We start from the raw sequence: 18,307 nt of genomic DNA, 5'->3' as shown, positions 1-18,307 counted from the left end.
ACTTTCAAACAAGGAATCCTTCTCAGCTCTTAAGTACTACTCCAATTTATATTAAATGTTTCTTTTCAGAGTAACTCTTTCCTCCCATTTATTATTTATGTTTTTCTCAATGCTCCCTCTATCATTTTTTTCTGTATGCAACCAGCCCCTGTGAAATTCCTGCTGAGCAGAGGATGATGGCATTTCTTCATTCTTCGTGTAGTTTCCACAATCTCTCAGATTCTGAAGCACATTCACAAAGGTGGGGTTTTTGCCCCCTACAAGTTATTTGATTAAGGCAGGAGATGTACAGTCTCAGCAATTTTCCCTTTGCTCCCTGCAATCCCACCACCACCGCCTTCCCCAGCTGCAATAGGTCTTGCTCTTTTAACTGAAGGAAATTTAGGGATACTTTTTCTGGAGTAGTTCCATTTTAGTTTTCTGATCCAGGAAGAGAGCTGTGAAACACAGGCCTGGAAGACTCTTTTCCTATAGCTGTCCACCAGGGACAAACAGGCTCCCGGGCTGAAATGTGACTATGATTACACCCACGTATCTGCTGACAACAAATAGTACCTAGAGACATAAAGTGTCCCAGAAAAGCAGAATTTCAGAAGACAAGCAAGTCTATTCTCTATTTTATAAATTTTCCGTTATTAGGTCAGGTGTCACCAAGACCAACGGATTCTGTGGAATACCAAAGTGTCCCAGAAAGCAACAGTGGACTGGAGATATCAGACAATAAAACTATCTGCACCCAGAATTTAAGATTTTCACCACTGAATACTAAAGGCCTCTTCACATAACGTGTTGTGAGAAATAAAAATACAGATCTTTATTAAAATGCATGCATTCATACAAAATTTCTCCTTCACACTTTAAAACTATTGTATTTTTTTTCCCAGAAACCGACCTATACAACTCAGAACGCAAATGGTAGTTTTGTTTAGAAAAAAAAAAAAACACTTTATTTGCTTTTCCTACCACTTTATCGTGAATGAATTTGTAAGAGATTTCATGAGAAAGAAAACTCTATCCTCATAACGTATTTCCTCTGCTCATTAACAGGACTTACAGCTACCTCATGGGAACTGGGGAGAGTGTATCACAGTACGCCTTCTCCTACAGGTGCATGAAATCAGAGGTATCAAAGCCTTTCAAAAAAGTTAGGCTACCAGCTGACAGACTTGCAAAAGCATAAAGAACAAGACTCAGTCTGTCACTGCAGCCTGTGAGATTTCTTTCAGTTGCTCATAAAGCTACTAATGCGAAGGAATCACCGATCTGACAAAAGCCTCTGGACGCTACAGGAAAACAAATAAACAAAGAGACAAAAGTAGTTAGTGTACATTAGGGTTGGAAAACACAGAGAGCTAGCATTGTAGTAATAAGATGCTACTGCCACGTAATTGCTTTTCTGACCATAACCAGACATAGCTAAATCACAAAAAGTCACAGCCAGAAAGACCTAGTAGGTCTTCCAGTCCATTCTCCTGCCAGTGCAGATGATTGTAAGGTAACTCTTCTGTATCTGCATCAGATAAAAGATCTACTGCTACAGGCAGCGTGTGGGGTCTGGTTTCCATCAGGCCTCAGACTTTAAACAAAATGTAACTGGAAATTCATTTTGGTCAAAACCCCGCAAGTCTCACAACAGGTACAGACCTTAGACTTTCCTATAATGCTTGGAGTAGTCCTGCCAGGCAAACGCACATCTGAGCACAGATTCAAGACAGAAATATCTGAAGACAAGGCAGAGGTTATAAATGCTGCCTATTACTAAATTTTTTCCAAATAAAATTAGAGTAAAGCATTAGTAAAACCTATCCATCACTGACAATGTAGTTTAGCAGGCCTATGCTGGTAAAATAATGTATGCCAACAAAAGTAAAACAGGTCTTAGTAATTCTACATCTTTACTGATTCTGTATCTTCTCATTTTCTACGTTCTCTGGCAGAATTTGATTTAAGCACGTTGCATTCTAAGGATTTATAAACATACATACCAAAAGGAGTAGCTAGATGACCATGATAGGATCTGCACCACACAAAACAAGTTAAGAGCTGCATTTGGAAGGGTGGGTTTAACCTTTCACTGCAGCATATAGTTTTTAAAGAAATGTAGCACATGAAAAGCATGAAGAAGCTAAATTAAAACAACTACTGTTCTTATATTATGAAACTAAGTTAGTATTAAAGCAGCAATGCTGCAAGAATTTATCTATTTCAAGGAAGTTTTAATATATGAAGATGATAGATGATAAGAAAATATTGTTACAAAGGATTTTGGCAGTAAAGGAACTTGTGTTAGAAGTCAGTTTTGACAATTCTTTGAATCTAAAAGACCTATAAGTACTGAAATGTCATCTGTCTATCCATGTGAGATTTAGTTTTGGCAGTATTTCAAAAGTGAAAAAACATTCTTTGTTATATATTTTCCCTATGACAATATATTTTCAAAGCTGTCTAAGAGGCCATATTCTCTTGAGAAGTACAGTAAGATGTATACGCGTTACAGAAATATTTGCAGAAGAAAGCTAAGTTTGAATAGTCACAACAATCAATGGGTCAAACTGTGGATAAAAGCACAAAATGTGGAACTTATTGTCAAGTGTTGGCACTTAAAGATTTCAAATAATTTCTTCAATTTAGAGATTCATTGTTCCGTTCAAGCTAAATTAAACAAACCATTTGGAAGCTAACCTGATTATCTCCATATAAATTTGTCTATTGTTAAATTATGTCATTATGAGCCCCTCTCCCCCTCTCCCCTTTTTTTTTTTTTTTCAATTATGGACTATTCAAAATACAGGTCTGGAAAATGGAGCTGTCTGGCTCATAACAGTATTTTTTTAATGCTTTAAAAATAAAAAAAGAGAGAGAGAAGTTTAGAAAAGCAAGTAAGACAAGGAGTGCACTAATTGCTCATCCCTGACCTCTTCCAAACCACTGTAAAACTGATAAAAGTAGCCTGAGCCAGTTTTTATGCAGTTCAGCTTTGGCCTTTTTCAATAGACACAGGGGTATCAATGCTCCCTTTAAAGCTGGGGCTACACATGGAATAATAAGAGAGCTGTAATTATTTTTTTTAAGATGAAGACAAATGATCTTCAATTTATGCTAAAAAACAATCCCGTGAAAAGATTATTCACCAACTGTAGTTGCTGCTCAGTCCAACTATGGTGAATTCTGCCAACTGTGCTCAGCTGATAAAGACATTAAAATAACAAGAAATTATTACATGTAATTTTCTGAGTACTTACACATTCTTGGATTTGAATGCTTCAGCAAAGTGCTGCACACTCTGAAGAGAAGCAAGGTCTAGGGTCATTGCTTCTACCTTGGCTTTATGCTGGAACAAGAGAAAATATAAAAAAAGATAAATAACAGCAAGTTGAGTTCACAGAATCATGTTACAGTAAATGTGTTATGAAACTTGTCCGATTCCCTTCTTTAACATTATAACCCCAAAGTGAATACAAATCATCAAAAAGAATGGATGACCACAACATTTAGTGCCAAAAGTAGCATTGCAATTTTGTGGTTCTGCTAAAAACATACGCTATTTAAGACACAGCTTTATAGGCTACAATGAATCAACACAATGCAGTGTTAAGGTTAATACGGTATCTTTTTTTCTTCCATTTCGCTGGTGAAACTTATGTAACTCATGAAATAAAAAGTAGAGTAAGCATTATTCATAATGCATGGTATTTTTTACATACCATACCAATAGACAAATACTCAGTAAATACTCTATAAAAACCAGCTAAATTTAAAACCGCACATATTAATCCAAAACAATCTATAGGTGATATAAAAGACAGTATAAAATGAGTATAGAAAACAACTGACCAGCCTACACAGTTTTTCCTACAATAAGAGTTTACTAGTGCATAATACCTTCTAAAGAAACTGCATAGGTTCTTAAAACCAACTTTTCACCTAGAAGAGGACGTGCAATCCCACAAACCGACAGGTTAACCTGAAGGTGCTAACGTTAGGCACCACCCAAACAACTCTTTAAACATTTTCAGCTTTAAGATCCCTGTTCTCAGATCTTTTGAAATGCTTACACTCCAAATCTCAGAACAAAATGAACCAAGAGTCTATTTTCATTGCAACCTGTACAGTGGAAGTCACCCCAGAACCCAGTGGACTGTGGCTCTTTCAGGCCACAGTTCTGAACTATGTTCCATCGGACTGCAGCTGTGTGTCTGCACCGCAACACCCAACAGCTGTCTTTAGTTCTCCCACAAACACTGTACTTTAAGACATCTATGATCCTCTGCAAAATAAAAACCGCCGTGACATATAAGTCACGTAGATCCCCTATGGAATTATGACCACGGGTATCTGAGCTCACCCTCACTTTTAGACTCTCTGCTGGCCAACACAATGTAGACTCTCTGGTACGGAAAAGAAAGCTGGCAAAAGCCCTGTACTCTCCCCAGACCTAAACATGTCAACTTTCAGTCCACTCTGCTGAGCTTATTCAGGAAAAAGGAAAGTAGAGGGACACTCCATGTAAGTCCAACATGCTACCTACACCTGCATATAAAAGTCATGGTTCAGCCTGGACATTAGCACTGCTAAAAGAAAGAGTAAGAAAAAGCTGGAGCAGACACAGTGGCACTATGCAATCAAAGGCAGCGCTTGAGCGGAGAGGCAACAGGAGTTTTGTTAGCACCGCAGTGCAACGGGAGGTCTACTGTGACTACAAGGTAATACAGTGAGCATTTCTGGAGGAACAAAAAGGAAGCAGCACGTGTGTCAGCGCAGAAGGAAGCCAAGAAGAGTGCTCCCTTTGTCTCTCAAGTTCAAGCAATTCATCTGATCTCCGAGTTTCATTACACTTGGTACTTTTCTCCCTACATCTGTTTTCTATTTTGCTAGCACCCATTCTGCCTGCTACAATTACCTTAGAGGTTGGGTTTAAACAGTATGTCACTCAAATTCCTTTTGTCCCACTCCAGCCAGACTTATCAGGTCAGAAAAAAACAAACACAACTAAAATTTCGACGGGTCCAGTTCACATCAGGAAGTCTCAATTGATGGAGCATGAAAATGCTAAACCCAAATTTGTTACGAAGAGTTTTTTTACCCTCACAAGATGCACATCACTCTGGGATACATTTTGCCCCACTGGGCAAATATTTCCTTCTGTTTGATGGTCAGAGACTTGAGAAAGACGATTATGCAATAGAGCTCCGTAACAACTTCTCTTCAACTTTGCAGTTCAAAGCTGTTTATTTAACAGAGCTGTAGTGTGCATAGTTGGGCTTGTTTTCTTCCGCTTTCCTCAGTGGAAACATTCTCCTGTCTCTCCCAAGGGTAAAAGGACAAGAATACTACAAATACAGGGACATAGGGGGGTCAAAAAAATAATGATCTAGGAGTTCAACAGACCATACCACAAGCTGTTAGCTACTATCCTCTTGGGGACACACATTCAAGTCCATGCAATATTACTCCGGTAATGCTTTTCCTCTCGGTGTCACCTGTTAGGCTTCTGCTACTGAACCCAAGAATAGAAGAGAGGTGTCCATGTATTTCAAGTCCAAAAGAAAAAAAAAAAAAGTAGGATGCCTCCAAAACACTTTCAGAAATAGAAATTACACAGACTAAGACTGGCCTGGATTTGTGGATGAATATATTAAAAATGTAAAAGTCAGAAATTTAAAAATTGTAAATAAATTACTGAAATCGATAAATGGTTCACTGTTAGATAGCTAATGCGAACTATGTTTCCTCTGTACCAGTTCCATCAATGAAATAACACCACCATTCTATTCATAGTCCACTTTCGTCAGCCAGTAAGATAATTAATTTCACACAATTTAACACTATTTCACCATTTTTTTCTTTTAGCTTTGATACACATGCAATTACAGAAAAAGACAAAGAAAACATTTGTTAGGAAATTCAGGAAATTGTATATAAAATGACCTGAAAAAGGAAAATAGTGAAGGAAAAAAAAAGATGGCTTTAGTAACTTTTTCCATTGAATAGGTCAGCAAAGGCAAACAACAATTTATTTTTTTTTCAACTTTATCCTTGCTTTTGCTTTTTAAAAACCTGACGGTAACAGCCCGTATGTCCTTCATGTATACACAAGGCACATACTGAGCACAGAGATGCCCATTTGCTCTGCTTCCGTCACAGGAGAAACTGGAGCATGTGACATCCAAACCAGTCGGATCGGAACTTGCCACCGCAGCTTCTGAAGGCATGCAAAAAGCCAAGCGGGAGTATTCCCTCCAAACAGTAACTGGAATCAGTTTACATACCATGAGGTTAGGCAAGTTCCCCAACTTTTCTGTTTCAGATTTTCCCTTGTCAACTGAGATTCAAGCACCTCCCACTACAAAGAGGTATTTTGTAGACCATCTATTCCTACCACAGTTTGAGGACGTGAAGTGCCAGGCCTTTAGTATCAAATAATTTTCATTCCAAATTTTCCCACTTTTACTTCTAGGTCACAATTTCCTCTAAAAAAGCTATGAATAAAGCGATATACTTGAAAGGTATGCTCTTAATAATTAAAGAATATCTCCAATCAATGACAAGTAGAAGGTTTTTCATTTGTTTTCTTACAGTAGCTCAGTATAACCTCTGTTATAATGCTTTCCCTCTGTCCTAGGTAGCACATATTCTGTTATTTATAGGAAAAGAAAACATGTTTTTTTAATAAAAAATAAAACTAAAATACATTTTTGCTAAAAGGAATCATAACTGTAATTGTAATCCACAGTCAGAACTGATTGTTAATGGTATGCTGCAAATCCTGATCTAATGTGTCATAATTGTATTATGCTGATGTCTCTCACCATTTCACTTCACATATTTTCAGTACTGAATTATGCCTCATTTTATGTTGTGAAATCTTAAATGGGACTTGTCACTTTCCCAAATACAGAAGACAGTTTTAAAACTGACATCATAAAATCAACACATGAAGGCAGAAAACTCCAGAATTTTTAAAGTGAAATTGACAAAAGATATTAATGCTGCCTCTACTACTTTATTTTCATTTACATCATTTAAGAGGAAACTAAATAACAGAATGAGTGGAGAATAATTTAAAGAGCTCGCTTCTAAATCACAGCATCATTCCTACGTGGCGCTGTTGAGAGCCTGTGCAAAATGAACCGGTGCCCTCGGTGCAGATCCCCAGGACAAATGTCCCAATGGTGTCCAGACCCACTTTCACAACTCGACTGAGACCAGCTTTGCAAACTGGCCAAAAGCAGAACAGACACAAGAGGCGGACGCGCTTCTGCTCTCTACCGAACCTTGAGAAAACAGGGCCAGCTAAAACCAACTGAGACAGTGTTTTTGGCATGCTCAGAATTTGCATTTCCGGAAGCCCAAAGAGCAGTTCAAGGCTAACAATGTCCAGGCGCCAACATCCTGTCTTTGAGGAAATGGCTGAAAGTGGATCATTCTCTGGTTCCTACCAAGCCCTCTTTTGCACACAACAGAGTCACATTTTGAAAAGCGCAAAAAAAAAATGGCATCTTGTATTTCACAGTTTTAAGTTCAGTTTTAAAAGCGTTTTATCAATATTTCCAGGTAAATTTCATTATTCTAAATAACGCCAGAAAACAGTTTGGTTAGTTTTGTATCTAAGCTGCTCCCTATTGGAGCAAAAATATTAAAAATGCTTAAGTGCAATTGGTTATATTTTGCACTCATGCTAGAAAAATGCTTATCGAGCCAGAAACTAACAAGAAAGTGAAAACATCCAGAAAGCAAGCAATTTCACTATATGCAATGGATTCACTTTACAGCTTAAAAACTGTTTAAAAATGAACACTGCATGGTAGAGTAGTTTGGCAGTAAACATGATTGTGCATTTGTGTCTTGGTATTGAAGAAGGAGCCTTTTTTCATAGTGAATTTTTCATTCAAATGTAAGTGATGATTTACGTTAAATATAGGTAAAGCATAGCTACATTTTCCTGAAGGATTGCAAGGAAGTGAAGAGCAGTACAATAAGTTGAAGCATAAAAGCTTTCTCTGTCATAATATTTATTATAATGGCATATAAAATAGCTGAAATAAATAATAGATGACTAAAAGTAAATTCATATGATAAAGAATCTTTCAGCAGACACCATTACTTCTGACTGCTCCAGTTTCATACAGAGTTGAAGAGTCTTAATAAATATGCCGTAGCCCCTGGATCTTATGTAAGTACAAGTCGTTTTGTAAGGGCCTATTTAAAATGTAACATAGTGGACACTAGATAATTTACTGTATAATTTTACTCTCAAAAAGTACCGTGTATACATCTTCAATATTTAAAAGTCCTTAACTCAAAACCAAATACACAGCACAACACCAAAATACCTGACTTTGAGGAACTGAAAATACAATAAATTGGCAAAAAGCAGTTTAAATTGATGAAGAAAAATCTTGATGACAACATCTTGTAATGCAAATACTTCTCATATGCAGTGTGAGAAACAGAAAATCTTCAGGAAAAAAAGAATCTGACATCAAACCTGATGAAAAGTCTGTGGAATTACCTTAAAATAGATAAAGTAAACAAATAACCAAAACTCAGCATATGACAAGCAATGCCCACATAAACCCATATTTCCGTGTTGAGGACAAAGTAGAGGATGTTTCAGAAGCACGTCTGACAATTTGATGCATGGCTTATGACAGTCAACAGCCAGTGCCATGCACTATTTATGGAGGTTCATAATAGGGAAAAAGGCTCTCACTCAGGATTAGGACTGTAAGTATTATTGTCCCTAATGCAGGCAACATTTGGTACTTCATGCAAAACTGTATTTATGCAATGCCAGCTTCGTCTCCTTGTGCGCTTCGAGTGCTACGCAGCTACCTCTCATGGAACTGATTGGGACAGATGAATCCTTAAGAGTAATCCAACATACATGCTAGATGCTTTAATAATATGTTCTTCCGCTACATTTGATATACCTTGATAAAGTTCATTAGAAAACATCATGGTGGAACAGATTTACACTCGTTTTCCTAGTTCTTCTCCCCTCCACCCCCCAATATTAGCAATTTCTATACAGTACTTTCAGATTGTCATTAACTTTATGCAACAGAAGAAGGTGTGTGAAACAAACCGATTTCCTAAATATTTATTATTTTATCAATCCAGGTGTGTGATGTACAAGGAAATAGCTGGTACTGACTGTGATTCTTCATGAAACTCAGAGATGAAAAGGATTTTCTTTCATTAGAAAGAGAATTTATTTAGTAATACTTGGTTTCACTATTTCCCAACATATTTGTTTTACCTGTATTTTGGTTGTAATTCACTGGTGTAAATTTTTCCACTATTCATCTTGCTCAATCCTGTCAAACCTGTTTTCATGCTGTGTGTGAGCTCTCCCAAAACCTCATTTTGTAAAGCCTGGTTCTTCCTGCTTAAGTAACTAGATCTTCATCTTCTTCCCAAAAATGGAATTCTTGCAGGGGTTTCCTTCCTCAAAGTCAAGTGAAGGCAAGGGACCTAATGGGTCAGTATGAGCCTACGAATTGCTGATCATCCTTGGGCCTACATTTTATCATGAAAATGGAATTACCATCATCATCATCATCGTCGTTGTCATCATCACCATCACCCTCCTTGTCTCTATCGCTTCTCTAGAAAATTTATGGATGTTTGGCAGAGAACAGTGTTTATCTTTTTGGCATCATCTACAACTTTGAGCAGTAAGAAGCCTCTTCAGAAAACGTGAAACTCTCAAGCTGTAGTAGGACTCTACTGCAGTCTTAAATGTCTTACTGAATGTCTTAAAGTTGCAAGGGCAGCTCCCCACACGATAGTCTAGAACAAACACCTGAACTGGAGCTTTCACTGTTGAGCTCAACTGGGTTATGAAAGCAACAGAGAAGTCTGGATCCTCCTTTAGCTAGAGATTAAATAAAAAGGCAACAAATAACCCATTGACATTCTGAAGACAAGAGACCTGGAAGAGTGATAAAGATGACCCGATACGAAGAAGTTCAGTTTCTGAGGATGCCATAGGCCAACATGGCTTTTGGTCCTCACATTTAAACAAATCACTATTCACAGCAATGTTTTTCCTTCTTCCAAGTATTTAATTTACTTATAATTTAAAATCTATGTCACAAACACAACCATGTGACTGAAGTCTTTAGGTATAGTCTGTATATTTAAAGTTGGATGTGAAAGGGCTTTCTTGGTCATGCAACAGTGACTTTAAATTCCCCAATAACTGTAAAACTGTATCTCTGTCTATTAGTAAATCTACACATAAAAAGAAATGCAAAACAGTTGTTCATTTCTTTGTGGTTGCTTAATTTTTCAGATTTTAGTATCTTTTTTTATAAATCCTCTGCAATAAATACCACTACAATAAGCAATGTTATTTCACAATCTTTACCTATAGTTAACTTTTAGACCAATATCTCTGTAAATTTGGCCTTTTATATCTTCGTAAATAATTATAAAGAAAAAACATCTGCATCTCTTTCTGAAATCAGTATCTTCAGAGAAGTAAACTATGTCACCGCAATCCTAAATCATGCTTAAAAAGAATAAGATAAGTCAGTCTCCTAAGGACATTTTAAAAATTATTTATTCCTAACCAGAGAGAACAAAGAAACACAAAAATTACCAGACTGTAATTTCAGAATACTTCAATTTGTAGGCTCCAAATGCCCCTGATTTTTCCTGGATGCACATGGTTCCATTGTAGGGAGTACACATCTGCATCAATAAAAAGAAATTACATGCATTTAAAAAAAAAAAAATATCTACCATAGGTTTTGGCATTAGGAACTTGTTTGGCTCTTTACGTACATGAACTATGGGTATTACTTGAGATCCTACTTTTAGCTGGATTTTTTTGTTTCCCTGGATATAGATCATCTCTTTCCTTCTCCAAACACCCATTCCTGTAAAGCTCATTTGAATTTTTCTTGGGGAATCTCAAATAATCTTGGCAATATATTACATGTAGGTTTACTACTCTAATAAACATATCTTCTTGTTTACAGAATAGTCGAGGGAGCCTGGGAACATGTAACCGAATCTCGACTGTGGAGAGCCTCCTATTCAAATGCTTTCAATTCTTTTCATTCTGCAAGATTTGAAGCGATAGCACGCTACATTTTCAAAAACAGCAACAAGGCAAACAGCATTGGGATAATTTAGAAGGTATAGACTTTGTTTCCTTTGAAAAACGTGCTCAACTTGAAGTTTTTAAGACTAAATAAACCCAGTTTATGCGTTGCTGAGACATATGCAGTATAGGAGGTAAATAGGTTAATGGATCTGTTGGAAATGGCAGGAAAAACAGTCTTTCTAAACAGATTAAATCAGTAACATCCCTGTTGCAATACAATATTTTTGTTGTTAATTATCCATAGAACTAAAGATGTGTTATCTTATACGTACAGCTACGCACACACTGACTTATAAAGCTTACAGCAGGATTTGACATACAGATTTTACACAGCAGAAAGTTAGCATCCCTACTGCAAATGACAAACAAGACGAGAAAAGCATGATGGTCAAAAGGGCAACAATGTTTAAGTAAATACAAAACGAACCCTTTTTCCCTCTTCTCTCATGATCCATAATCATAAGCTATGTTGTTGCCTGAAAGTGCAGACATGCACTGTGCAGTGCATTAATCCTTCAAACGCTAACAGATGCTGGCAGGGATTTAGGCTGGAATGTATTTACAAAGTGACAAATTATGTTCCGTATTATACAGAGAGAGAAAGAGCACCCACAAATAGGCTGATAAATGTCAGCTGCAGTCACGACAAACGGTTTATTTTTATTATACTGTAACCACAAATGTTTTTTGCAGGGAGGCCCAAAGATTTATTTGTTGCAGGAAAAAACAAGATTATATATGACACAAAGTAATAACTGTGAGATCACTGATGTTCTGGGCAGTTTGCCCTCCTGGAAGCTATGCTCAGATTGAAAAATGTTGCTTAAAAATGGTATGTTACATGACACAAAATAAATAGTTCATAAATCTGCATTGAAACAACAATAACTAATAATTAAAGACAGTCTTAGGACATGGCTTATACAAGTTAAAAGGAAAGCATACTATTTCCTTTAGTGGAACGCTGAAAATGAAGTAACAATATTAAAATAAATCTGACGAAATTGTGTTAGATTAAAAACAAAGTGCTATAATTGCTAGATGGAAGCAACATCTATTTTAAATGTGGTCATCCTGCTATATGAACATTTAGTGTAGCACAATTAATTGGCAGAATAGTGACGTCTGCAGGTTTAAAAATGCATTGCAGCTGTTTTGAAGTATCTCAAAGCTTGCCCTTAGATTTAAGGTACAGTTGTTTCCCCCCGCTCTTAATACTGGGAAAATACAAATATCAATATGGCTAACAGTCATCGCTTCTTTAACCGTGAATAATTTCAGGATGCTTCAACATAAGTAGAAATAAATACATGAGGCAAACAAAGAAACGAAAGAACTGAATAATTAGCTATTTAAGGCATTTTAATTGGCAGTTCAGGGTCACAATCTCCTAGCTTTAAACAATCTAAAATAGGTATCTTACAAAACAATGTCCTCAAAAAAATAAAAACATACAAATTCTTTTGTTTCCACAACCGTTCACATTCCCTAGCTAAGGGGCACATTGAAAAGGGTCACATTGTTATGTATGTAATTTTAGAAAGTGAAATAAAAGGACTGAATCGTATTAGTAAAGATTTCTTGTACAAATAAGGGTTGGCAAGATCAGGTTCTTAATATACACTCAATATACACAATATAGACTTCAAGAAAAATATTAAGTCTTTCTGCATGCACAAGAAAATATCAGGCATATTTGAACAGTACCAGAATATGGAAACCTGGCATTATGCCACCTGATTTGTGATCACAAAAGGAGGAAGTTTTTCTGTACTTTTTTTTTTTCTGAAGAAGTAAAGATGGTGTGACAAAGAAAATATGAACAAAATAAACACAAAGGCTGGAATTAAATTTCTGTGAAAATGTGGCCCATCTCAGGAATCACCTTGTTCTACTTGTAATCACTAACATAGATATAAACCCAAATATATCATGAAAAACATAATGTAATTCCAGGGTATTATGAAACTCTGAGATCAAAGTCTAGACGGAGTATTCTACAGATGCATAAAGCTGATGGCACTCTGACACAGACAGGAGGGGTCATAAGGCCACGTCCCATCGTTCTAATAATTAAGAAAGTTTTAAATGGCTTTAGTGTAAATGTGAATGAAGTCCAAAATCAAGTGTCTTATTTTTAAGCACAGCCAACGTGAAAAGCTCTGAAATTTTCATTTACTAAATATACATGAATTTTCTGATAAAATTTTGATCTCTAGATAACAAAGGTACTCCAGAAAATAAATCTCATGCAGCAATATAGGGGGAGAGTTGATGGTCACCTATCACCATACTCACTAGAATACTTATTTCCTAAATACAAGTTGCCAATGAACAATACAGTGACAAGGATGGAGAACATGCCTTAAAAATTATACTCTTACAAGTATTTGTACATAAAAACAATGAAGTGCTGCCATTACAGCAAGTAAAGCAGCGAGAAAAGTATAGTAACGACCTACTTTTAAATATTTGCCTGAAGGACAGGTGTGCAAGATTGAGAGAATTGCTTTAGAGATAAGAGGGAGGGGGGAGCAAGGAAGAAAAAGCCAACCACCATTGCCTTTCCCCTTCATAAAAGAAACAAAAACGAACACAAAGAACTGCGCAGGAAGAGAAGCAGCATGCGAAGTTTGTGAGTAATGCTCTCTCTGCCGGACAGAAAGACTTTTTAGATGCCTTCTGCAGTTCTGCAACCATAAGCGTTAATGCCATGTTTTAATGTAGTCATTCAATTATTAAATTGCTTTTAATTTAACAGCTCTTGTAACGTAGCTAAATAACTGGCACATAGGCTACCTTAAAATTCTGCTGTTTAAGCAAGTAGCTTAGGCTTTTCCCAAATTGTAAGGTAAACACTGGCTGTACCTACCTGAACACCTGAAAAAATAGCAGCTACTGTATATCTTACCCATATGCCACATGCAAAAATGTAAAACATATTAAAAAATTTCAAAAAGAAAATTTCCAAGCAGATGTTTATAAACAGAAGGTAACGGATAAAAACCCAAACACAATGCTGCATTATGTTACATGATTCACTGATGAACCCATTGGAACTACAGCAAAAAGCCCTTCTGGAAAACTTCCAGAAATTAAAAGGTGCAAACAAGCTGCCTAATACCCTTGCGTAGACTGAATTCTTATGAAGAAAATAAAGTTTATTGTCTGGAAACAGAGAAAGCATGAGGAAAGCACTAAAGCAATGGAGGTGAACAATTAGACAGATGTTCACTTAAGGAAATAAAGAGAACAGAAGAAGCCATCACTGAGGAATTTTACGAGAATACTGACAACTCTGCACCTCATCAAGGGCACTGGTAAAGTTAAAGCCACTGAAGCCATTTCTACTCAACTCCAGTATAACTGCTGACCTTGCAGAAGGCTGCATTTAGCAAATGTGGCTTAGGAAAATAGCATTATACTTTCCATTTTACTATTTTTCCCCGAACTCCATCCATGTACTGTACTGTATTTTTCAAGAAAATTAACTTTATTTCCTTGTATAATATTACATACCCTCAGAATTTTTTTTTCCTAACTATGCTCAGGTATCAGGAAAATCTATATTTAGAAAGCCTTTGTCATTTAAGCAAAATTAAATAGTGTCAATTACATCTGATCTTCAGAAACGTGTATACATGAATAGCTGGAATGGTTTTGCTTAATATGATTATATACGTTTCTAAAGTAGTCAGGAGTTTGCATAATACGCAATATGTCAATCTGGACTTGTTTTAGAACATACAACATTTGGCATTTAACTGCTGAGAGAATAATGGAGAAAAAGCATATTTTGTTCATAAAGTGTCTTGTAGAGCAAAAAATATCGATATACATGCAGGCAAAAGGAGAAGGAATTAGTAATAAGAGGTAAGATTTTTTGGAAAGGACAAAAGCCTTACTTTTCTGTACTTGTGCAGGCTGAGGTACGAATGTAATCTGTTCCATGAATATATCTCTATTGTTTAAAATATAATTTCAAAACTCTGGTTTATGATAATATTTCTTTTGCAGATTTTCAGAAGAATATCCTCCAAATCCCAAGTGTACTACTGATTTCTCCTGTTCTTTTATCTACTTATATATTTTCAAAAGTGACTCAGAGTAATCAGAAACTGTAGCTCGGTATCACTAACACGACTTTCACCTCTTTCGTGCACGCAGTGGGCTGCTTCCCACAACATTCACCCATTGTTTCTCAACTGTAAATATAAACACAACACGCATCCCCTCGCTCACTTAGAGCACGGTACGCAAATATCAGAGGTGAAGCCTCTGGTGATCCAGTTGCCAAAGAGTTCCCACCAGCGTTGGAAACTGGGTACATCCAAATTGTTCTGTAATATCATTGGCATAAACAATTTGGGTATCGGGTTGTAGAGACAGAGAAAATACTAATTAAAAGCTATGTCCTTCTCTAAATATTACTTGTACACAAAGTAAAAAAAAAAAAAAAAAAAAAATGTCCTAGCAAGTAGATTTTTATAGAAGACTCATGGTGTTTAGGAGCACCAGACGCCTTTTTTGAGCATCAGCCACCAGTTCCGCTTATACAGAGGGACAGCCCAGCCCTTGCAAATGGTTTTGCAGGGTTTGCAATACAATCAGCAGTTCCCCCAGGTTGGCAGGGAACAAGCGGTGTATTTCCCACACGCTAATGTTTGAAGGTTCTCAGTAACTCGGGAGAAATGCACAAGAAAATTTCATCATTCACATTTTAAATAATATAAAAGACGTGGAATGTGATTGATTTCACACTAGAGAGAATTGAAATTACAGTTATGGGATAGGTTTTTTCATGTACTGTAAGGTCAAGTAATAGTAAATAATTAATGAATTATGAAACAAATTTTCTATATGGCAACACATAAATTCTATTCAATAAGATCTAAAAGTGTAGTTACACCAAAAAGCCATATAATATATCACAAAATGAAGAAAATGCATGATGCTGAGGAATAAAGGGGGGGTTGCCATGATATTGGAATAACCGTTACTCTTATGGAATATAAATAACATCTTTCCATACATACACCTCATTTTCATAAGTTTTACATCTAATAATCTCCTACTTTCATCTTACTGCAGATTTGGTTTTAGCTAAAGTCTAAGGATTGCTTATCCTTATTCCCCCTTTACTGGTATAAATTTTACATTCTTTGACGCTGAGGTCCTCTCCTATAATTTAGTAAAGTCCATGATAAAATACTGTAGGGATCTTGGTTAGACTGACGTGGGCCACTGACATACAATTAATGTCACGAACGCAAGTCAAGAAGTCAAAATGGAAACCCTCAAACTACCAGAAGTCACCCAATATATTTTTTGTCTTGATAACTTAAAATTAGTTGAATTTGGAGCTTTTTGGATTAGTAGATGGGAAACCTGCTTCTTCAACTGCATAAAATTCATGCTCTGATTATCTTCTTAATAATTAAAAAACCTGGATTTTGCTAAGAGATTAAACTAGTCTGGATTTCAGATTCAACTATGGTGAAATATCACACACAGAAAAGGAAAAAGGGGAGGGGGAAAAATAAGCAACTTTTGACGAATTTATTTCTCACTTATGGTGGCTGCTTAAAGTCATTCAGACATTTGAAATTGTCCCAGGAGATAATATATGAGAAAAAAGAATAAATTTGGCAAAGTTCCTGCCAAATTTTTGTATCAAATGCAGACAATTTATCACATCTATTTCCTAAATAGTCTGGACGAAAACCCTTGAAATAAATGCAAGTCAGATGTTGGGTCTCCAAGAGCAACGTTGTCACCATATAGTGTCCTTGGTTTGGGTGACGGTAATTGCAGACAAGGAAGGACATAGCCAGTCACAGCACGTACAGTCATAATAGAGAAAAAGTTTTGAGATCATTTACAAACACCATATTTGCATAGCTATAAATTGCAGTCAATAACCTGCAGTAGTATATATACACAGTTTGAACCCAGTCCTTCCAAAATACGTCAAGTTCCATTTAGATACAATCACTGATCCATAAACACCCCACGGCAAGAGTAGGTGTTCTCCCGCCAGACTGAAGAACTAAACACAAAATCAGAAATGAGAGGCTTGTCATTTTTTTACTCTTCTAATGGCATAAACTCATTCACCACGCCGCTTTGGAAGACATACACAAACAAACGAACTTGCCAAGGAGATCTAGAACAAATTTCAACCTTTTGCTTTAGAAGAAATGCTAACTTCCAAAAAGTTACAGTGGTTCCCTTTCCAAAGATGCATATATTATTGGCATCTTAAATAATGCAATTATGAAAAGAGTCAGTTACAAACCTCAGTCCAAACACAAAGGCAAATTAATTCTCTAGAAATTAAAAAAGAAAGTTAATTTTTGATGAAGCAAGCCGGTTTTATACCCTTATATTAACCATGATGATTTTATGCAATGTAAAGTTTAAAGCAGTCAGGATCATGCAGTTTTTCATATGAAACGCATGGTTTCATGTATAGTTTACAGAATCCTATTGTCCTTACGTTATTTTCAGGCAAAATTTTCATAGCCATGATGTACCTTACAAAAAGTTTTCAGAACTGATCATGATACACAATGGCTGTGACTTTGGAATTAGATTATTAGATTCTTTTTCTCATATATGTGTAGCTTGAAAAGCCCATGACCAGTGCCAATTTCTATTTTTCACTAGTTGGGTGACAAAGTTAAGCGAAAATCGCCCTCTTCTCCCATTCAGCATGATTTTTCAGTCTTTTTTTCTTTCACTTCATTCTGTCTTCTCCAGTCTAGACAGCAAATTTGACCAGGTAAAGAACACTGAGTTGCACGAGGTACAACACAGCGTTTTGAGGCATGACTCACTAATTCTCTCAGGCCCATGTGAAAGGATATGCCAAGATGATAACACAGAGAAGGTTTATAAGACTTTGATTAAGCAGGCAATTTTAGGAGGACAGAGACAAGTTAAAGGAAAAGGCTCCAAAAATACTGAATTTTGGTTAAAAAAATCAACAGCATCCCTATAGTCAACTAAATCCAAGTCAAATTATCCAGCAATGAAAAATGCCATCAATGAAGCAGATGAGGCAATGAGATATGTAAACCAACCATTTAAATGCCTTTTAGCACTTGTAAGCATTTGGTTTCAATTTAGTTTTTCAAACGCCTCATGCTACAGTGCTAGAAATCTCAAAAAAAAAACCCCAAAAAA

General features: G+C 36.3%; 1 protein-coding gene across 1 annotated transcript in view; it reads right to left on the bottom strand.

Moving 5' to 3' along the window:
* Positions 1-18,307, bottom strand: part of WWOX (WW domain containing oxidoreductase) — a gene marked incomplete at its 3' end in the record, with an annotated part of 253,755 nt that overhangs the window by 133,572 nt on the left and 101,876 nt on the right. The window contains exon 6 of the mRNA XM_082489623.1: positions 3,243-3,331. Within this exon, the coding sequence (XP_082345749.1) occupies positions 3,243-3,331 (89 nt within the window). The remainder of the gene's footprint in view (positions 1-3,242; positions 3,332-18,307) is intronic.

The sequence above is a fragment of the Vanellus vanellus genome, assembly GCF_965231255.1.
Source record: "Vanellus vanellus genome assembly, chromosome: 12".
In the NCBI taxonomy this organism is placed as follows: Eukaryota; Metazoa; Chordata; class Aves; order Charadriiformes; family Charadriidae; genus Vanellus; species Vanellus vanellus.
Note: the sequence above shows the minus strand (reverse complement) of the source record. Positions and strands in the feature narration are given on the sequence as shown.